The sequence below is a fragment of the Mya arenaria genome, chromosome 14 (assembly GCF_026914265.1).
Source record: "Mya arenaria isolate MELC-2E11 chromosome 14, ASM2691426v1".
Lineage (NCBI taxonomy): Eukaryota > Metazoa > Mollusca > Bivalvia > Myida > Myidae > Mya > Mya arenaria.
In genome coordinates, this window is record NC_069135.1 from 21,131,675 (window position 1) to 21,154,822 (window position 23,148).

At 33.5% G+C, this 23,148-nt stretch overlaps 2 protein-coding genes across 4 annotated transcripts in view; one reads left to right on the plus strand and one right to left on the minus strand.

Annotated features, from left to right (window-relative positions):
• Window positions 1-2,887: 2,887 nt before the first annotated feature.
• Window positions 2,888-5,511, plus strand: LOC128218118 (piercer of microtubule wall 1 protein-like). Its single transcript, XM_052925667.1, has 4 exons — window positions 2,888-3,047; window positions 3,594-3,675; window positions 4,051-4,184; window positions 4,641-5,511. Exons 1-4 carry the CDS (start codon window positions 3,015-3,017, stop codon window positions 4,707-4,709), a joined length of 318 nt encoding a protein of 105 aa, XP_052781627.1. The 5' UTR covers window positions 2,888-3,014; the 3' UTR covers window positions 4,710-5,511.
• A 3,414-nt stretch (window positions 5,512-8,925) lies between these two features.
• The window catches only part of LOC128218097 (serine/threonine-protein kinase TBK1-like), a 57,697-nt gene continuing 43,474 nt past the window's right edge, over window positions 8,926-23,148 (minus strand). For all 3 annotated transcript variants that reach the window (XM_052925640.1, XM_052925637.1, XM_052925638.1), the window contains exons 11-19: window positions 22,650-22,797; window positions 21,212-21,443; window positions 20,059-20,180; window positions 19,244-19,360; window positions 18,680-18,781; window positions 17,169-17,265; window positions 15,803-16,026; window positions 15,096-15,176; window positions 8,926-14,732 (exon numbers count right to left, since the gene is read on the minus strand). In XM_052925640.1, coding sequence (XP_052781600.1) covers window positions 14,672-14,732; window positions 15,096-15,176; window positions 15,803-16,026; window positions 17,169-17,265; window positions 18,680-18,781; window positions 19,244-19,360; window positions 20,059-20,180; window positions 21,212-21,443; window positions 22,650-22,797 — 1,184 coding nt within the window. In that variant the 3' untranslated portion in view covers window positions 8,926-14,671. The remainder of the gene's footprint in view (window positions 14,733-15,095; window positions 15,177-15,802; window positions 16,027-17,168; window positions 17,266-18,679; window positions 18,782-19,243; window positions 19,361-20,058; window positions 20,181-21,211; window positions 21,444-22,649; window positions 22,798-23,148) is intronic.

Below are 23,148 nucleotides of genomic sequence, written 5' to 3' on the forward strand. Positions count from 1 at the left end.
AAGGGGTCTGGAAGAATTATCCTAGTCTGACATTCAAGGTAGTCATGGAAAATAATCCTAGTTTACATACAAGGGGTCTGGGAGAATTATCCTAGTCTGGCATTCAAGGTAGTCATGGAGAATAATCCTAGTTTACATACAAGGGGTCTGGAAGAATTATCCTAGTCTGGCATTCAATGTAGTCATGGAGAATAATCCTAGTTTACATACAAGGGGTCTGGGAGAATTATCCTAGTCTGAAATTCAATGTAGTCATGGAGAATAATCCTAGTTTACGTACAAGGGGTCTGGGAGAATTATCCTAGTCTGACATTCAATGTAGTCATGGAGAATAATCCTAGTTTACATACAAGGGGTCTGGGAGAATTATCCTAGTCTGACATTCAATGTAGTCATGGAGAATAATCCTAGTTTACATACAAGGGGTCTGGAAGAATTATCCTAGTCTGAAATTCAAGGTAGTCATGGAAAATAATCCTAGTTTACATACAAGGGGTCTGGGAGAATTATCCTAGTCTGACATTCAAGGTAGTCATGGAAAATAATCCTAGTTTACATACAAGGGGTCTGGGAGAATTATCCTAGTCTGGCATTCAAGGTAGTCATGGAGAATAATCCTAGTTTACATACAAGGGGTCTGGAAGAATTATCCTAGTCTGGCATTCAATGTAGTCATGGAGAATAATCCTAGTTTACATACAAGGGGTCTGGGAGAATTATCCCAGTCTGGCATTCAATGTAGTCATGGAGAATAATCCTAGTTTACGTACAAGGGGTCTGGGAGAATTATCCTAGTCTGACATTCAAGGTAGTCTTGGAGAATAATCCTAGTTTACATACAAGGGGTCTGGGATAATCATCCTAGTTCTTATTTCAAATAGACAATTTGGGTCCTCCATGTGACTTGTATAACGCATCAATAAATACTACAAGGGTAGACAACTTTCGTAGATATTATTGAAGTACCAATATTTCCCAGTACTACTGGTGTAATGCGCATTCGGAACTCCTAGGCCATTTTATCGAAAACAACAAAGTTGTTTTTGAAAAAATGGCCGAGGAGCTCCGAATGGTGTAATGCGGTTACTCTTAATACCGAATAATACCGGATAATACCGAATAATACCGGATAATACCAAATAACTACCGAATAATACATTTATTTTGCAAATAAAACTTATATTAGTATAAATTTAGGTGAAATATATATAAATAGTTTAAATATTTAGTAAAAAACCCTGTTTTGAGCATATAGGCCTATTGTTCAAAATGTCTGTTTCATATATTTTTGAGTGTTCTCCCTTTAGATGTATAAGAGTGTTTCCATTTGTTCAGTCCATCAAGAAGTCTTTAGATTCAAAGTGTTTATTTTAAGTTGTGTATCAAGTTATATAAAATAATTGTGAAAGAAAAATAAAACATATTGAAGTCTTCGTTTGAACCTGCGAGCTCCAGTTCCCGAAGTGGATGTTCTAAAAATAAGCAATATTAAGCTACAGTCATTAAGAAGCTATGTTTTTTTTAAAAACATTTTCCTTGTTCAGGTCTCATGCCTACGGTGGAGTGGATATAATTAAACTACAGGTTGACTCAATATTGGCCTAGGCAAAGATGGCCAAACTCAAAGTGTATTGCATGGCGTTTTCAGGGGATGTATTCAAATTTTGCTATGAGGTATTCAATGGCTTTTTAAGGAATTCTGGAGAAGGTAGTACGTGGTATTCATAAACTGGTGCATACATGTACTTCGGACGGAACCTGGTCAAATAGCCCCCAAGTCTAATAGCCCCCATTTTGGTCAAATAGCAACCACTGCAAAAAAATGGTCAAAACGCCCCCAATTTGGTCAAAACGCCCCCATTTTGGTCAAATAGCCCCCACTTATTTTTTTAATTAAAAAATATATTTGAAGGTAAGTTGTAATATTTTTAAGATATTTGAATGTAAGTTGTAATATTTTTAAGATATCTGAATGTATATTTGAAGGTAAGGCCAAAAAAAAGTTCTTGTTTCTGGTCAGCGGACCGACCGTACTTTTTACTCCCTGGCCGTACTTTTTTTGCCCCAAAATCGATTTTCGTAGACCCGAGTCCCGGGAGAACGGTATTGAATACGAAAAAAATCATGCTATCCGACAAGGATATTTAAACAGGGCTTTCAATGGACCCTACCTCTCGTGAGATATTGTCAGTGAACCGAAGTTCGCAAGTAAGTGTCACCTTTGACCCGAGAAAATTTCAGTGCAAGAGTCTAAGTCCTGAAACTGAAGATCAATGGGGCCGCAAACCATGTGCTGAATGTTTGTTTATTCAATTATTTGACATCGGCCTGCTAAAAAGTTTTCCTCTACATATGTGCACACCGTCCCAAAAACAAAGAAACAGAAGCATAGTGACAGCTGCATAAGGATAATAAATTTTGGAACATGCCGATTTTTGCAAAAATGCATGGAAAACAGTTATATAAGAATGCTGAGCAAAAAATAGATCGCAGACTTTTATATTTAAGTTCAAAAATTGATGTTTTAAGCATTTCGGTTTTAGCCATAAAATGTTAATTTTCGAACGGAAAAATGAATATCTGCAACCTGATCTTTTGTCAGGAATATTTTAGCACTGGTTTGCAGATATTTTCGCAAAATTGCTCTTTCCATGACAATTTTTTTTTCAAAACGGTAAATCTGTGAGAGTGCAGCTTTAAGTTTGATGCTTAATCAATATTAAATGAATGAAAAAAAATAGAAAATATGCACACTATTTACAGCAACAAAATGGGTCGACCCAAAGTTTAAATGCCTTATAATGAGGGCGCTATAAATTAGCGGCGCATCAGGGGAGGTCACTGTGTTGGAGAATAATGAAAATAGTGTAATGCAACCTTCCGGAAGTGGATGTAGCGTAGCAACGCGGCACAACAAGATTAGAGTTTTAATAAAGAAAAACAAAATAAACAGAGGTTTATTATAGAAACATTCTTTCATTAACCAAGAACAACTATTCAAAAACTAAAACAAAATGTCCGGAGAACAGGCTCAAGCTTCCCAACAGGTACGTTGATTAAAAGTTACCAATTGTAATGTTCGACTGTAAAAGAAATTGTTGACTTATTTTCGCGAAATGTCAAACCATGATACCAAGCTTGAAACCAATTAGAAAGACGAATTGATTTCGGTTATTATAACTCTTATGTTTCATTGAAGTAAAGTCTGTGGTAGTTGATATTTTAAAGAATTAATTGGTTTTGCAGAGGTATAAAGCACATTTTTTTTTCTACAAAAAAGGGGAAAATACACTGAGCAAACAAAAACAACCTGGTGTACATATTTGGAATGTTATTGATCATTTTAAGAGTTTTCCAAAATAAAATGAGTCTTTTAATTTACCTTATTATGTTAAGCCTCTACAGGGATGTACATATTGAAGCAAAAACTGTGATGATATGGTACAGTTAAAAAAAGTGTTGGCCAATGAAAGAAGATTTATTTAGAAATGAAACTGATACACCTTTTCATGGCTTCAATATTTTGTAAACAGGACGTTGTGCTAATAAACAAATGAGAAGTTCATGACATAACTTTTTTTACTCTTTTTTAGATGGAGAACGGTATTCCAAAGGGGTCAAAAACATCTGATTACTACAAAACCAGCAATATACCAAACAGATTTGAAAACCCTGGTAAGTATCACATAATTTATGATCATTATGATATACGGAACATTTACTCTTAATGCTAGCTCAGTAATGATACAAGCATATGCAAGCTGCAATCAACACTGGACAAAATTATTTGTTGTGTTGATGACATCAATCGGAGATCCATTAATATAACTAAATCTATACCAGTAGATCACACTCTGGTCTGGGACTAGGCTGTACTCTTACACTGTTATTGAATTAAGTATTCATATTCTAGTATAATGCACAAATTGGCCAAATAAAAAATAAGGAATAATCACTGAAAACCCATTTAACATGTCTTCTGAACCAGAAACACAGTGGCTCATGTTTAAGTAGAAAAGAGTTTGATTAAACATGTTTTCTTTTTTTCAGACTGGTTCCAGGGTTATGGTGGTAAAACCCAGCACCCCATGTACAGAACCACTGCTGCTACTTATGGCGCCAAAACACCATCCGTTCACACCATGCCAACATCATTTCACTGCAGATCTCAGAAATTCTCTGAGGTAATTTACTTTATTATTTGATTAATATTTTAAAATTTAATTATAACATTTAAAATGTTAATGTACTGGTATTGCCAATTTGCCATTTTAAAAGTCTCACCAGTAAAGCAATTTAGTATTCACAGTACAAATTCAGTCAACATAACATACGTTTAATTAACATGCTTTCCTTAAATAAAATAATTTCCTAGCAAGGTTGAAATACCCTAAATACTTATTGGATGCAGCTTATTTTTGTAATGCACATGAAACAAGCATGGTAATTTCATTTCATTCCTTAATGTTTAATGATGAAGCAAGACAGAATGTGCATCCTAATATCATGGCAGATCAGATGTCACATCACAACATGCTGATAAGTTAGCCTATAAATGCAAAAGTGTTGGATTAGTCTAAATTAATTACTGTTATAAATTATTTTCAAAGTTTACTAAGATTGTTCTATTAACATTTCAGCACTTGGGAACATGTGGCATGTACCGAAACCATTCGCTCAACACCAATTTGGATACCAGCAATGTTTAACCATGAACACATCTAGAATGACCATCTAAAGACTGCATCTAAAACCAATAAAAATCATGTTAAATATTTGACTGTGAAAACTTCTTGAAATACCATCGAAAGACACCATCCAAAACCAGTAAAAATTATTTTCATTGGTTTAGTCATATACTAATAAAATCAGTTACGAAAATTGAAATAGCAATTGATACGCAGTTTTTGATTTGTTCTCAACATAACTGCTAAAATTTACTATAATTTTGTGAAAACAGAGATTTACAAAAATAATAAATGCAGATTAGAATAATGTTTGTGCAGGACACATTTCTTTCGTCAGTTATGAATTTTATACAAAAAAACCATACACATGTATTTGCAAAGAATATGCATGAACATTATTTGTTTTTAACATAATTATAGCTTCTTTTAATCTTTTCTTTTCCTGAATTTGTGGAAATAAGTTCTATTTACACTTTATTTAGCTAAGAATTACCTTATCTTAAATCTAGAACACTTCTATCGTCCTTGAGCTAGTACAGTTGTATCTGACTTGAGCTAGTACATTTGTATCTGACTTGAGCTTGTACATTTGTTTCTGACTTGATCTAGTACATTTGTTTCTGACTTGAGCTAGTACATTTGTATCTGACTTGAGCTTATCAAAACTTTTCATGTGTCTTGTCTTATTTTATATTTTTCTTATCATATCACCAAAAGTATAAGTATGTATGTGGTTGTTATGTTATAATTATTTCGTTTCTGTGATAACTTGTTTATGTGTGGTAGAGAATTTTTTGTTTTACAATAAATTTTTGAAAATTTATTTGTTTGTTCTTTACCATATTTAACATGACACCGCTTGTCATTCAATAATCGACAAATAAAGGGATTATATATTTTCAACAAATAATAGCACTTGGTTGTGTAAACCAATGGATTACTTTGACTACCTATGACAACGAGTGACCATGTGTGGCTCCTATTCGTGTCATAAGCTCGATTATTCAAAGAATAAGAAGGGCTATAATTATCGTCGGCATCCGATCAAAGTTTTAGGGCAAGTTGGCAGGGCCAACGGTAGGGTGCCGCGTCAAACTCATCTATGGTATCAAATAATTTTAGTTAGGCTTGGCATATAGTGACCAAACTTGTTATATAGGTAAAGTTAATGGTTTCACAGGATTGTGTTTGGAGTCCCTAGGGTCAAGGTCACTGTTAATAAAGATAGAAAAACGGTTGGTACTGAATAACTTAAGTTTGTGTTGACATATTGCAACCAAACTTAGTATATAGGAAAAGTTTATGAAACTATTTCATGTGATTGCATTAAGGTCCCATAGGGTCAAGATCACTGTTACTAAAAATTGATAACTGTTTGGTTCTAAATCACTTTAGTTAGGTTTGACATATTGTGACCAAGCGTGGTGTGTAGGAAGAGTTTATGGAGGATTTTCATGGGATTGCATTTGGGGTCCTTAAGGTCAAGGTCACTGTTACTGAAAATAGAAAAACAAGCATTTTCAGTGAAAAGATATCCCCAGCCAACGATGGCTTGTTTGTGGTTGATGGCTTGTTTGTGCTTGAAGGTTAAAAAAAATCTCAGAAAGAATAAGATAAGCACATTGGTTTATCCCTTTCCGAGCCAAATTATAAAATATTGCAAACAATGATTTTTTAATAAATCAAGGGCAATAACTCTAAGGAAAATTGACCAATCCAAAAGAAAAATAGACAGGCATCATCACAGTATGTTGGTTCTTATTTATTCCAAGTGTCATGAAATTCTACCAGCTAGTTGCATAGAAAAGACTGCAAACATGGATCTTTTAATAAATCAAGGGCAAATAACTCATATAGAAATTACACAATCCAAAATATAAATAAACAGGCATCATTGCAGTATGTTGGTTCATATTTATTTCAAGTTTCAAGAATTTCTACCAACTAGTTACTGAGAAATGGCTGTAAATGAGAGTTTTTCAAAAAATCAAGGGAAATAACTCCAAGTACAATTGACCAATCCAAAAAAAATGAACAGGCATCATCCCAGTATAGTAATTCATATTTATTTTAAGTTTCATGAAATTCTGCCAGCTAATGACTGAGAAATGGCTGTGAATGTGCATTTTTCAAAAAATCAAGGGCAATAACTCCAAGGACAATTGACCAATCAAAATTTTTTTTGGACGGGCATCATTCCAGTATAGTGGTTCATATTTATTTTAAGTTTCATGAAATTATACCGGCTAGTTACTGAGAAAACGCAGGTGACGGACGGAAGGAAGGACGGACGGAAGGAAAGACGGACGGACAACGCCATTTCAATATCCCCCTCCCTATTTCATAGGCGGGGGATAAAAAACAGTTCAGACTGAATCTGACAACAAAGGCTGAAGTTCTTTTGTCAATCATTGAAAATCTGGTTTTATCGCATTGCAGCATTTCTCGTTTACTTTTTGATTTGACTTTTTTTTTATTGCTTTTGACAGGCACATATTACATTATTATTGTATTCATTTCTAAGACAGAGCAGCATATAGACAAGTGCGCTGTCCTATGACGTCTCTTGTTTTCATTGATTTCACCAGAACTCATACTTTAGAAGATAAGTTTATTGGCAAATCGGCATATTGCCTTTGGTCATTAACATTGCTAAGATATACATATGATGGTCAAGGTATCAATATCATTAATGGACACAGCATACAGCTAGTATAATATAGTTAATATTCTTACAATTTCAATTTTTTAGAAACAAAGCTGTTTAAGAATCAGCTTAAGGATTAACTTTTCCTAACATGATTTTAAACCCTTCTGCTAAATATTTTGCTATTCTATTGAGCATAATAACATTTCAACTTGATATAACCAATGAGAACTTACATAGGTTAGGCTAAGTTGACCTTGATCTTTATTTTTGCTGCATGTTATTGTATATTGGGCAACATAGTCAAAAGTGATGTTCAGATTCACTTACAATTTGATTACCGTATTATATCATGTATAGGACGCGAGCATAGATAGGACGCAGGCAAAAAAAATGTCGAGAAAACGGGTAAAACCCCTTAATATATAAGATAGGACGCAGCGGAAAAATGTCAAAATCGGAGCCGAAAAATTGAGGTTGGTAAAGTATTTATAACATATATTGAAGTAAAAAAACAAACAAAAATTGTATATAAGGCATATTTCGATAAGTGTCTTGTGTATTTCGATAATTATCGTCGTATTTCGGTAATTAAGCGTACACAACAATGATATATGTCTTGACATTTTGAGAACATTCACGCATAATATAAGACTTGTACAAATGCTGTAATAGACTTGTTCTGACTGACAGTCAATCGTTGCAACCGTTGCATCTCCCGACATGACTTCTGAATGACAGTACATAGTTAACATGACTGTACAGAATACCTACTGTTAGTGCCTAATTATCTGTAGTAAAATATTGTTCGTGCTTCTTTATGAAGCCATCAGACTGAATCATTTTTAGTCTGGTTAAACCATCTGTTGTAAGGAAATATTTTGAACAAATGCCTAAGAATGAGAAATATTCTGATGAATGTAAATAATTTGAGATTTGTTGAACAATTGACAAGAGTGGATCATACTTCAACTGATAATGGTTAATACCAGTAAGCCTATTTTTGTTTTTGTGATAATACAAGTAAATATGTGGGGTGATCTGGAAGTTTGTAGACTGTTCGTAACTATATATGTTCTTATTTATAGTCTCATCATATGAAACCTCAAATAAACTTGGATAAGCATTTTTTTATAAGCATGCAGTTGAAATACAAATGCATTTTATATTATTATCATATGCTGAATAATCAGTGTCCATAGCAATGCGCATGGGCATACCATACCTGGAGCATGTAAATTACTAGTATGCATTTTTCAGCATTTATTAAATTCGTCACCATCACATTTGAATGCATTTTCTTTTCCATATCACTCCGTGAAATCATCTACTGTCCAGCTTCATTTCTGAAATGTTGACGTTTGTTGGTGTCATAAATGTTATATTCAGTCTTTAGTCATGTATGAAATTAAGCAAAATCTCTCAATTGACCCTATCTTCACTTTTTATGACAATGTGATTTATAATTTATGTTGTCTATGAATTTTGTAAACGTTTAATGCTGAATAAATGTTATGTGATATTACAAATCTTCTTCACTAAACATCTATTCAAGTAGAAAATAATTATTACAATAAAAACAAAACAGACTGCAAGTTATCATTTTTTTAATCTTTTAGTCACAAAACACAATTATTCAGTGTAAGATATAATACAGAATGTATATTTTTACAAGTTATCAATATATAGTTTTTTCCATCATATATTATATAACACATATTATATAATACAATCGTGTCATATACATCTGTTAACACAAATTAACTAGCACTGGATAACTTTTAATTGAATGATGTAAGTGAATGGGCTTTATCATGTTTATCCCTTCCAACCAAGTTTGAGGTCCCTAGGCCCAAGCATTCTTCAATTATTGATTGATAATTGATTTTCAGCGCAAGGTCACCAACACCTTTACCTTTGACTGACTGACCCTAAAAATCAATAGAGTTCATCTACCAGTCTTGATCAGCTAGCCTACCAAGTTTGAGGTCCTTTGGCATAAGTGTTCACAAGTAAGTGATCTGAACCTGTGGGGATGAGCAAATGGACAGACGGAGGGATGAACAGACAGCCCAATTACTATATGCCACCCTTCATACAAGTGGTTTAATATTTCATCTGTAGTAAAGCCACTCATGAAGTATATCTTTTTGTGCTCACTCAGTCAAATATAATGCCATCTTACTCTGTATCCTATTTATTTTTTTCGGATTTAAATAATGTACAAAAAACAACAAAGTAAATAGTTCATATTAAAAAGTAAAATGTATAAAAACAGTAGCAGTCATCTTAATAAAATAACTAAACTTCTTAGCAAGCTAAAGCCTATAATCCAACATATTCAAAACAGACTTTAACATTGAGTTCATAGATTAAACTTCATTTTAGTTAGAAGTAATTCTTACTTTTCGAAAAAAAAATTGCTAAGGATCGCTAGAGTTAACCACTCACATTATCCTCAATTTGGCGTTTGAAAAAAGACGGATGTTTTCTTCTGATTAAAGAATAGTCTCTCAATAGGCACAGTCATTAAAAGACAAATACTACGAAGGCAATATATGAAAGGTGAAATAATAATGACAGGGATTTCCCTGATGCAAAAAAACCTGAGACCTGACACTGACAATTTTCATTATGTGTTTACTATTATATTGAGCTATATACTAAGCAGTCCCCCATCTGGAATACCCTAGGGTAAGCTGGATTATGTTTTCTTGATTAAATTTGTCTTAAGCAAATACTACAACTAATATCCCAGAAACTAAATTTTTAATATACAAGTGTTTGTACTCATTTCCCGGACCTTTGGAGATAAATGAATAAAATTTGACTAGTGTGACATAGAAAATCAATGCAAATAAAAAAAAATCAAATACAAAGCCATATCTATATTACAAGCAGAAAAAATTATTAAAAATAAAGAAGACATTCATAACATATCATGATATGAATGTGCAAAGCGTGTAACGAAAAAAACTAATTATTAAAAATAAAATAAAAAACAACAACACGAGTTAAGTATCTATCTTGTCTTCCTGTTCCTGATCGAAAAATCAGACCGGAGGGCACGCTCCTAAGCCAGTTACGAGGCTCGCAGAGTTACTGGCCAGGCAGTGTGGAATAGGGTCGAATTTTTCAATCCGCACTTGCAAAACATAATTGATATTTTTTCTTCCATACCTAAAATTATCGATTTGTGTATAAATTTACACCGGAAAAACATTTTTGTACATTTCACCCAAAAGCGTGTTCAATGTTGTTTACTTATGCTCCTGAAGCGTAGTAAATTTAGATCGCTTTTTGAACAGGGGTATATCTAAGAAATTATGAAAGCCAGAGTTGTGGTCCTTGCTATAAATGTGTATTATCTCTGGCAACATGTTTATTAATTTTCACTTCCCATATCTTCCATAACAGCCAAGGTCAATAAGTTTAATACATATTTTGGGCGTAGTCCCTTATCAGTTTATAACAAAACAAAGATTTAAAATGACTTATTATTTCCCTAGGAAGGATTATGAAGAAATTGGTTAAGTATGTGCAGGTTAATGTTTATTAAAACACATCAACATTTTACAGACAAGCTACAAACACATATTCATAAAATAAGGGTGCTTATTTTTGTTAGTTTTTTTGCAGCCTGTAGCCAGGCAAGCCTAACAGTCAGTTTCTGTATACATGGGTACCTGTCAGTAAATAAAATAAATATTAATAGCTTGTACATTTGTATAATTACATAAAATACCTTCATATATATGAAAAGTTGTTTTAACATTCGAAAACAAACTAAACTAATTATATACTAGTATTTTCAACATCACATTTATATATGACTTCTACGCTACAATAAATAACATAATGAAATATAATTACAATGAGTTATCATAATATTTTAGTGTAAATATCATACAGACAACTTCCATATACAAAATAGCAACTTAAGACAAGAAAAAATATTCTTTTAGAAAATTCATGCTAAAAATTAAACTAGTTTTTCTCACTTTCCAACCATACACAATAATGGTTTAAGCTATTTAAAATTTCTAAGGGTCCAAAATAAGGGGGCTTGTTAGGTTCATGGCAGTCATGTGCAGCTTTAAGATGAAGCGCGCATCATATTTCTATCATTACAAGGAAGTGTGTACAAAGCTATGGATGAGACAGGTGAATTAATGTAGAGATTTTCCGTACGGCCAAAAAATGATGTGATTTTGGTAACGTTGTCTTAAAAGCAGGCTAGGTTGAAAAGGGGGAGACCTTTTACTTTAGAAAATTATTATATAGTGTTTATTTTATATTTTGTGTTGGTCCATGTAATTTTGATGGCTGCACTCTCAAAGATTGACAGTTTTGACTTTTTTTTATTTTTTGTTTTGTTATGTGCCATATTTTGTGCAAATGTCTGCCAGGAGAACACTGAGAGATACAAAAGATCAGGTGCAGTTTGTCATATTTCTGTTCCAAAAATTATTTTTTATGGCTAAAATGCTTTAGGAAAAATGAACTTTTCAACATAACTCTATCTCTCAGCTGATTCTGAGATGAAATATCAAAACAGATGTCAAAACTGTCAATCTGTGAGGGTGCAGCTTTAAATATGGGGTTAGTCAGATAACTGGAATCACAACATTTATTCTATTATGCCCAAGGTAAAACCTCTATCTTATAACATAGTGTTTTCTCTACTTATCCAACTGTTCAAACTTGCCCTACCGTTGCTTAAGCTACACAACTGATCGCTATGCGATGGTATGTTAGCAGAAACCAGCACCTAGGTCTAACGATCTATTTTGATTAAGGGCATTGCGTAGGTAAGGAGGGCTGTCCCATAACGCTTTGTGGTACTCTCAGTTATAATGCTGTGCATACAAAACACACCCTAGAATAAACTAAACAATGACGAGAGAAAATAACATCAAACACCATTATACATGTATACAATGTACATGAAACATAGGAATGATATAAACAAGTTAACGTTTCTTAACATACAGACTTCACTGATCTCCTTGCATTATATACAAAATTCAATCGATTTTTTTTATCAATATGCCAAACAGTTTATGCTTCAGGTCATTGGTTTCAGAAATCTGTATTTCACAAGCCATTGCCAACAACTTAATTTTTTTAGCACCAAAACGGTTTAAAAGTGATAGCTATCAACATGTCTGCAAATCAAACCGTTGCTTCATGTCAATGGTCAACATTGTTAATCACCATGTCCCTCAAGTCTTGATTATTCCGTATATACAACACTATCCTTATTTTAATTGTGAAAATAAATTCAAGAAAACATATCACAAGAATCCTGAAAAAAAATCCACAGTAGTTCGTGCTTAAGAATTGTATGTGTCCAAACCACTCATTTCAGCACAGTTTTGTAGATCATTGGCAGTATTAAAGTTGCAGCTTAACACTTGTCATTTTCACAACACATCTTACATCATAATCATGGTTCTGTATCATGTTTACTGAAGCAATCAAGCTCAATCAAAACATTGAGTCATGATTGACAATATCCTACAAAATAAAACGCGAATTATTTAATTCTTTGAAATTACCCTGTATAATCCTGTATTCACATATATTTTTTACTTAATGCATCCCGTTCTAATGAGTTCTGCATAACATTCCCTTAAAATATTAAATCACAGAGTTTTAATACTACAACGAAATATGTTTCTAGTCTTCTTTTGAAGTTTTTGACACATTGCTGTAGTCTGCACGTTCACACACATTCATCGGAGCCACATTGCACTTTTTACTTATATTTTCCTTGAGCAAAAACATGTTCTCTGCGTTAACAATTCGAAAACCAGCATGGCAATGTCTTTTCAAGTCTTTGTTTGAAGTTTTTGACAAATTGCAGTACTTTTCAAATTGAACACAAATCCATACATGTTATTGCTATTGTCACTCACTTACAACCACAATAAAGAGCTTCAACTCGGCAATCTCAAATCCAGCATAATTCCCCCATGAAAACATTTTCTCCATTGCTAGGTAGGTTGTCATGCTAGTAACACAGGTCTTCTTGTTTCCAATCATCACCTTGTAGTTTGACAAATGAAATCTCTGCGGCCATTGTTTTCACTGTTCAATGCTATTTCTCAATGTACTTTTGCATGTGATACTGTCGTTTATATATGTGACACACATTCGCATTCAGTTTGCTTCTGTTCTATTTTGCTCTAGCGTAATAGCAACTAGATCTCCTTTGCTTCAAGAGTAATATTCTCTGCCTTCCAAGCAAGTACTCCTAATACATTGCCTGCAATGTATTCTTAAGCACCCATGTATCAAACTGAGCGCCCAAGTATCAAACTAAGTGCCCATGTATCAAACTAAGCGCCCATGTATCAACCTGAGCGCCCAAGTATCAAACTAAGCGCCCATGTATCAACCTGAGCGCCCATGTATCAAACTAAGCGCCCATGTATCAACCTGAGTGCCCATGTATCAAACTAAGCGCCCATGTATCAACCTGAGCGCCCAAGTATCAAACTAAGTGCCTATGTATCAAACTGAGCGTCCAAGTATCAAACTAAGAGCCCATGTATCAAACTGAACGTCCAAGTATCAAACTAAGAGCCCATGTATTAACCTGAGCGCCCAAGTATCAAACTAAGCGGCCATGTATCAAACTGAATGCCTTTATATCAAACTGAACGCCATTTTATCAAACTGAACCCCTTTATATCAAACTGAACGCCATTGTTTCAAACTGAACAGCCTTGTATCAAACTGAACTTGCATGTTTATTCAATATGTAGGTGTATGAAGTTTATCAACAATAATTGATAGACACGTTTCACCAATGACCACATAAAGGATTCATTTTGTCATATTACCCCGAAACCATATTTGTGAAAGATTTTCAACATGTACCAATCTAATTGATGATTATTCCTAGAACAGTTTCACTGAATGAATGGTCAGTTATCATTTCCCAGTACCATATTCCAATGAGTCCTTGCATCATACTGAGCTTCCTGTTTTCTTCTATATATGTGTTGTAAATTGATTGTTGTATATGTATCTATAGAGTAAATCATTGATGATTTCTAGAACGGCCTTATTGATGAACTAATCAAGTAAACAATTCTGTCATTGCCCAGTGCGGTGTTCCAAAGAGTCCTTGTATCATAATGAACTTCCAGTATTCTTCTGTGTGTGTTGTAAATTGATTGTTACACATGTATCTATTGAGTAAATCATTGATTTTTTTCTAAAACGTGTTCACTGATGAACTAATATAGAAATCAATTCCAAAGAGCCCTTGTATCGAACTGGACCTTTACGTAATTCTGTTCATGATGTTATTTAATGATTGTTCTCAAAATGGCTTCACAGATTGACTCATCAAGGAATCACTTTGTCCGAGCTTTTCAAATTGTCTGAAAATAGAAATGTACTATTTACATGAACCAGAAATATCTATATATGAAGCTCCAAAAGACAATATTTGGGAGTCTAAAACACTAGTATAATATATATTTAATTAATAAGATACAATTTACAAAACTAAAAATAAGCCATTAAAGTCATCTTCAACACCACCACCACCACCAACAGCACAAACATCAACAATGACATTAACACTGCCCCCTACATCACCACCAACAACAGCACAAACCAAAACACCAATGCCATCACCACCACCACTTCTGTCATAAGCAGAAAATGGTTTCACAAACGAGTATTTTTTTTTTTTTACATTTTCTTGTTATGTTGTTTTTTTAAATAAACATGAATCTTACCTTGAAAGACTGTTCAGTGCCTCAGACTGGGACTTGAGATCATCTCTCATCTCAGCCACATAGTCCTTGTTTAGACTTAATCTGTAAAATGAAAAATACTCTAATACAACATCAAAGACCTTATTCAATATCATTCTTATCCTTATCCTTAGACATGCCTCAGTGATTCCATTCAGTCCATTGGCCAGTTATTTTACAGTCCAAACAAAACACTAGGATTCTAATCTCAAAATTAAGTGAAATGGTTATTGAAAACAGCATTAGGCCTCAATATCACGAAAATACTAAGGTTAAATTTCTCAATCTTAATTGAGTTGAGATTGAGTTTTGACTTAATTTTTTTATGTGGAGCATGATGAAATACGGTAAGCATAGTTTTGCATTCTGACCTCAGATCGTTAACTACATATTAAACTTATTCAATCAACCATCTTACCCTGGGCCGTTATTCATAAAACATCATAAGTTATTTTTTAACTTTAGTCAATTTCTTATACTTTCAAAAGTTAGATTTTAAGAAAGAAAAAGTGTTTTTAACAATTAATATAACAGGTTTTTAAATTAAAGCAACGAAAAATAAGCATTTTAGATTTTATTTAGTAATTTTATCATATGGCCGGTCAGATACTTAAATAAGAAGTTAATGAAGTTTAGCAATGACCGGTGTTTTTTTTTTTTACCGGCCCAGGGCCTCAATGAATACACACCCATCCAGCAGTTCCTTTATCTTGATAAATCTTTTTCTTTTGCTCTCTTCCCGTGCACTGAGCACTGAGGTCTTACTTTCCAACCTGGATCGACTCATGACGTTTTCCGAGCGCATGACAGGGGGAAAACTCTCTGGTTTCCCTGCATTAAAGTCCAGTCTCTGGATTTTGCTTTCTACTTTATTGAGGCAGCGTTCAATGTCACTTTTGTAGCGCAAACTCATCTGAAATATTCGCAATACTACGACATTAAATGTGATTTTGATTATGTAGGTGTAGCAAACTTCAATATGATTGTCAATTGAGGGCAGTGGTATGCAAACCCAACAAGTTGTCCCATGTTTGATTCCCCGCCTGGGGATATGTGACCTGAGTTTCAGGTCACCAAAATGGAAAAGTGGGGCTTTCACTGAGTGCTCCAGTGTCTCCCTACAAAACAAGATAACACTCTACCAATACTATGCCAACGAGAGTGACTTAGCATAAGTTCATATATAACTTTCTTAACAATCAATGTAAAATAAATAATAAAATAATATAAAATAAATAAACTTAGATGCTTCCATAGTGGGAAACAAAAATAGAGCAGTAGTGTTTATTTAACATCATTCAAAGACACTCTATTTCAAAAGACATTTGCAAATTAAGTGAAACTGAAGAAAAGGGCTGGACAGAAAAAGTAAAACTATGAGGATAAATAACTTGAACCCCTGGCCCCAATTTAACAAAAACCCTTAAGTAAAATCTCAATCTCAGTCTCAACTCATTTTACCACATAGAATTAAATGTTATTAAAAATCTTACATGTTTATACTTTTTTAAAAACGCATTCACTCAAAGGATATGTTGATTAACGCCTTCAGTCAAGATTCCAAGGGAAAACTTTTCTACAGCCAAAACAGTATTTGAGAACAATAATTTTTTTATAACAATTTCTCAAAATATATATTTTGCGCTAGAATTTGTTTTCTTTGAAACATTGAACATCTTTCTCTTTCTTTCAACACATTCAATGAGAAAATATCTTTTCAAAAGCCAAAAAAATAATTTTGAATCATACGATCCTTTCATGTGGTTAATTAATTTGAGATTGAGATTTGACTAGAGTATTTTTCATGATATTGGGGCCAAGTTTAATACAGATCCAAAACCAAATAACGTCATTTATTATACAGCCTTCATAATTCTATAATCAATGTATGGAGGATAATCCTGGGTTCCAGTGTAAGATTGCAATATATTTCAACACTATGCCAATCACGAAATATTGCTTTTGAGGCTTGCTTGGTGAAATATATTACGATCTTACACTGAAACAAACAATTATCCTCTTTGTACATAATGGTACTGAATGACTAAACCCTACCCTGTTCAGTCTTGATATAAAGTCCTCTAGCAGCTCAGCCAGCTGCAGCAGTTTCGATTCAATGTGTTCACTGACTGCCCGCATCTCACAACCCTTACTGAAATGGACATACATGTGTATGTAAATAAAAAAAAGTATAATAAGTTAACAGACTTTAACATTCTACAATTTAACTGATGCTTTAAGCTTACATGTAACAGACAATTTTCCAATCTACAGTTCCTTTCATGTTTTTAGCTTACCTATTCGAGGCTTTTTCATTCTACTGTTTAACTCAGACTTTTAGTTTATCTATACCAAACTTTACCATTCTACTGTTAAACTCATGCTTTTAGCTTACCTATACCAGACTTTACCATTCTACAGTTCAACTCAGACTTTTAGCTTACCTATAGCAGACTACCATTTTACTGTTAAACTCATGGTTTTAGCTTACCTATACCAAACTTTACCATTCTACTGTTAAACTCATGGTTTTAGCTTACCTATACCAAACTTTACCATTCTACTGTTAAACTCATGCTTTTAGCTTACCTATACCAGACTTTACCATTCTACTGTTAAACTCATGCTTTTAGCTTACCTATACCAGACTTTACCATTCTACAGTTCAACTCAGACTTTTAGCTTACCTATACCAAACTTTACCATTTTACTGTTAAACTCATGCTTTTAGCTTACCTATACCAAACTTTACCATTCTACTGTTCAACTCATGCTTTTAGCTTACCTATACCAGACTTTACCATTCTACAGTTCAACTCATGCTTTTAGCTTACCTATACCAGACTTTACCATTCAACAGTTCAACTCATGCTTTTAGCTTACCTATACCAGACTTTACCATTCTACAGTTCAACTCATGCTTTTAGCTTACCTATACCAGACTTTACCATTCTACAGTTCAACTCATGCTTTTAGCTTACCTATACCAGACTTTACCATTTTACAGTTAAACTCATGCTTTTAGCTTACCTATACCAGACTTTACCATTCTACAGTTAAACTCATGCTTTTAGCTTACCTATACCAGACTTTACCATTCTACAGTTAAACTCATGCTTTTAGCTTACCTATACCAAACTTTACCATTCTACAGTTGAACTCATGCTTTTAGCTTACCTATACCAAACTTTACCATTCTACAGTTGAACTCATGCTTTAAGCATACCTATACCAAACTTTACCATTCTACAATTAAATTCATGCTTTTAGCTTACCTATACCAAACTTTACCATTCTACAGTTAAATTCATGCTTTTAGCTTACCTATACCAAACTTTACCATTCTGTTAAACTCATGTTTTTAGCTTACCTATACCAAACTTTACCATTCTACAGTTAAACTCATGCTTTTAGCTTACCTATACCAGACTTTACCATTCTACAGTTAAACTCATGCTTTAAGCTTACTTATACCATACGTTACCATTCAACAGTTCACCTTTTGCTTTTAGCTTACCTATATCAGACTTAACCATTCTACAATTCAACTCATGCTTTTAGCTTACCTATACCAGGCGTGGAAATTGCCAAACTGCTCCTTTGATTTCGCCAAACAATGGTCAGTGAACAATGACTTTATCTTAACACAGTTTTCACTTAGTCGACTCCTGAAAAGATGCAATAATTTTCTTAATAAGTTTTCAGCTTGAAGTCACAAGCAGGCCCTTCATCTTAAGCTTTACAGGTTTAAGTATCCATATTTCATATGGCTAATTTACTTGTTTATTTTAAACTACTTGTTTATTTTTTTCAAAACAAAAAGCAGTAAATCATGATTGTTTTCAAAATAATATCCTTTTATAGTCTCAATACCCTTCAAAGGGAGGACATAATACTTTTTATTCCAAAACAAAACTAGGGCTATCACAGAATGTGATTAAAAACACTGAATACCGCCCTCATAGGGAAAGGCAATGAAATATTTAGAAAACACTTATTGAAACGCTTATCAGTCAATGGTAAAAACTATATGCCAGTGTTCAAGGAAGGGCCAAGTAAACAATTGACCTCGGGCAAATAGTTGACTATTGACCAGCAAGCCATTCAATAAGATAATATTGATGTCTTACTTCTCGTATTTATGGATCTGTTCATCGTTGAAGCTCAATGAAGTTTTCCTCCTGTTTTCGGAGAACTGCTGTTTTATCTTCAATATCTGTTCCACCACTACCTGTACCTTGGCGGTACTGCGGATAAAAGATTTGAAATGAGAAGTCTTCATTCAAACAAATCGTAAATAAATGACATGACACAGATTTATATAATCAGCTTAGTTTTTAACTCTCAGACCAAATTCCTTCATGTTTTAGTGCTACATGCAACCTACTATCATTTATTGCATTATCTGACGCCTAAAGACTTTACACAACGTATTCCAGACTGCCTAAAAATGTAAAATTTATTTCAGTATGCAATGACAAAAAGTATCAGAATCTCTGTAGAGCTTTTTTAATGACTAACTTATGTATAGTTTTGAAATCTCCTATGCAAAGGTGATTCCTGGGTTATTTCCAGTACAAGTTATCTATGAAGCTCGCAATTTGAATTGAATCCGGTACATTCTAATTATGAGTCTGATATGCTGACCACTTTGTGATCGCCTTCATAAATGGTAAAGACTCCCAAAGAACAATCCAATGACTTAACTTGATACATGTTCAACATATATTTCTAAGAAGCTTTTAAATGTCTATTTTAATGCATTTCTACCTTCAGTGCTCAAAGTACAACCCTGCAAACCCTGCACTGGTTATATGCTTTTGGGGCTTGCTAAAGTTCTTGAATTATATCTGGCAGGGCTTGTTGAAAAAAAAAGGCAAACAACTAATATAATGACTCGGGTTTGTTTGTCAAAAATAGATAAATAAAAAACATTAGTTCTCACCATCTATCAGAGGAATTACAGCCCGTAGAATCATTCCACAGTTTCTTTAACTGTTTCTTGTTCAGCTGATCTTCCTGAAGCTTGGACAGAAGGCTCTGAACTTGGTATGATAGCTCAGTTATCTGTAAAATTATAATAAAATTACTATTTTCTATATGTTTAAGCTGTTAAAATGTTTTATGTATTTGAACTATCACGTCAATATTTAACATTGGCCTAGTCTTTTGTATAAAGAAAATATGACGTTCATATTGCAGGATTCAAAGAGATTTCAAGAGCCTTCATGCAATTTTCAAGGACTATCATAAAAAAGAAACTTTAAAAGTAACACATATTTTCAAAAACTTTAAAATTAGCAAGCTGTGAAAATACTAGTTAAAGGCGCTATTTTTAAACGTAATAACTCAGCTGAGACAGCTACAATATATTATTTTAATCATGTTTAATGATGTATTATTGGCCTCAAACTAGCTCGTATTGACTATTCTAGGCTTGTTTTGTGGGATTTATGTATTTGCTGATTTTGGGACCATCTGGTGTCTAGCCCTTAAACATATCATATGTCAGTAGGTAAAAATTTGACACTTTCAATCAAAATGATAAAAATGTCAAAATATGTTGATATGGGCTATCTGATATCAGTGTGCCAAGTACTAAACCACACACAAACCCACTCAAAAATGTCAGAAACACCTATCCATATATAACAGGTGTTTAACAAACATTTAATCTTTTTTAATATTATCATGGTCTATACCATTCTACCTTCATATATTTTTGTTAATCAATTTTTATCTTATGAGTAATATAAAAACCAAATAAGCACAAACAGTGTAGTTGAGGCCAACCCAAATTTAAAATTAACTTCCACTATTTATTTGATCATATAAATTACAATATAACTCTTCTTAAAGCAAAATATAACCAGCAAGATAACGGGATCAGTTTAATGTATTTATTCTGGCTTGCATGTAACAAATGCTCTACCTACATTGCTTATGACATCATATCCTCTTTGTCATCGCTTTCTGACATCATATCCTCTTTTAATTTCAAAAAGCAGAAAGGTAAACTGCACTTTTTTCTCTGAACATCACCAAGCAATGAAACAACCATTCTCAACATTTTTTGGAGAAAAAATAATATACATTACCTTTTTAGATTCTTCATCTGTTGATTGTCTGCTGCTTTCATAGAATTGGGTTAAATCCAAACATATTGAGTGCAGCTCTGGGTCATTGGTGTCAGTCAACAGATTGATCATTCTTAGTTCTCTACTGAGCATTTGAATAAAGTTTTCTTTCCACTTCAGCGTGGTATCACAGTTTTTGGACAGGAACAAATTATAATCAACAAGGTGGCCGCATTCATGATACACCTCATTTCTGAAAAAAAGAATTTATTATTAAATCTAAAAACTATATTTTCAAGAGTTCTAACAGCTGATAATTGTCAATCCTGGGGGTCTGGTTGAGTACTAGAAATATGTGTCCAGAGTAAGGAATAGAGGGAATCAGATCTCAGTAGAAGTTGTTTCAAAAGTCATTTATATATGTTTCAAGGTACTTCCAACTGTTTTATTGCAAATGTAGGAGCTGAAAACAATCTTGACAACTGTACAAAGTCTGAAGTTAAAAGCTCTCAAACCTGATTACAAGGTTTAAACTTTTATAACCCCTGGTGTTTTTTAGGCTTTCAAACTGTTAATGATGTGATTTGGCATAATCTAAACATTCTTTGTGTTTTTAAGCTTCCTTTTCATATGACCTAAACAATAGTACTTAATAATACAATTTCCGTCCACCTATGTCTCAAATAAACTTGCATCTCTGCTCACTTCTACAGTATCTAGTTTATTACTTCTTCCAGCGGCTGTTAAAATAATATTATAAATGCCTGTTGATGTTGCTACCATTCCTGTCATCTGGGTTGGAGATTTTGTCCATCTGGCATATTGCATAGCCAATGACTCAGCATTGAACATGTTATCTACTCACGTCCTCTTAAGTTTTATTTTCATAACTAGACCACATACATATTACTAAATATTGAGTTTGACTCCTTCAATAAAATATTTGGCTACAAAATCAGTTGTATGTCTATGATTGATCTTTATTATTAACAGTCCAAATGATGCTAACAGGAGCCTCATTCCGCTGGTCACTTGTCGGGGTTGTTGTCAGAGATGGTCAAAATAATCTATTTGATAATACAACAATGTGCTTTTAGTTATTGATGCAATATAATCCCTTTATAGTCAATTGAATGGTTGAATTACAACAAGCACTGCGTTGATAAGTTTATTCTAATTTCTTTTAGCTCGAACGGGATGAAAACTGAGAGCTTAAAGAGTCACCCTTGAGTCTGTTTCCTGGGTAGAAACCAGTACTGGTGTCAATTTTGAGAGGCCATGAGAACATACCCTTGGTGGGGCTCAAACCCTCTTTAGTGAGAGGCTGAAACCTTTACCACTAGATGACCCTCACCCTGGTGGGGATCAAACCCACAGTGAGAGGCGGACACCTATACCACTAAACCACACTCACCCAAAATTGTGTTAATAAAGTTTGTAAACAACCCTTCATACTAACATGTACATGTGCACAGATCTTCTCATAAGATCCTGTTTAAGGCAGTATAGCTCTACTTCCTTCTTAATAAAACACGCTATTGCTGAACACTGCTTCGAGACGGAGTAATCTTCTGATAGGGATGTGGTGTGGAATTTTGGAAACTCCTCTGAAATAGTAAATAGCATTAAACTTAAGCATAAAAAGTTTTCTTCACTACTATTACATAAACTGTATAATATATGCCTCCTACAACACTAGAATCTGTATATTGAATGTGTCACCTTTCAAAAGCTAGCGATGTTGTGAAACCAAATCTAATACCAACTTAAATACCTTGCTTTACCTTTAACCTAAAAGTAAAAAGTTATCTACTGGTCATGCCTAATAATCTTACAATATTTGACATCCCTAGGATGAAGTGTCTTGGATATATGAAACGAAAACCTTTCTTATAGAAAAGGTCATTATGACCTTGACATTTACTTAACAGACCTTAATATCCATTTGGGTCATCTAT

Excerpts from the sequence above, each read along its gene's own strand:
- LOC128218118 (XM_052925667.1), top strand. The coding sequence starts at position 3,015 with ATGTCCGGAGAACAGGCTCAAGCTTCCCAACAG. Across the intron at positions 3,676-4,050 it reads AAACAGATTTGAAAACCCTG|ACTGGTTCCAGGGTTATGGT; the intron begins GTAAGTATCACA and ends TCTTTTTTTCAG. Across the intron at positions 4,185-4,640 it reads GATCTCAGAAATTCTCTGAG|CACTTGGGAACATGTGGCAT; the intron begins GTAATTTACTTT and ends TTAACATTTCAG.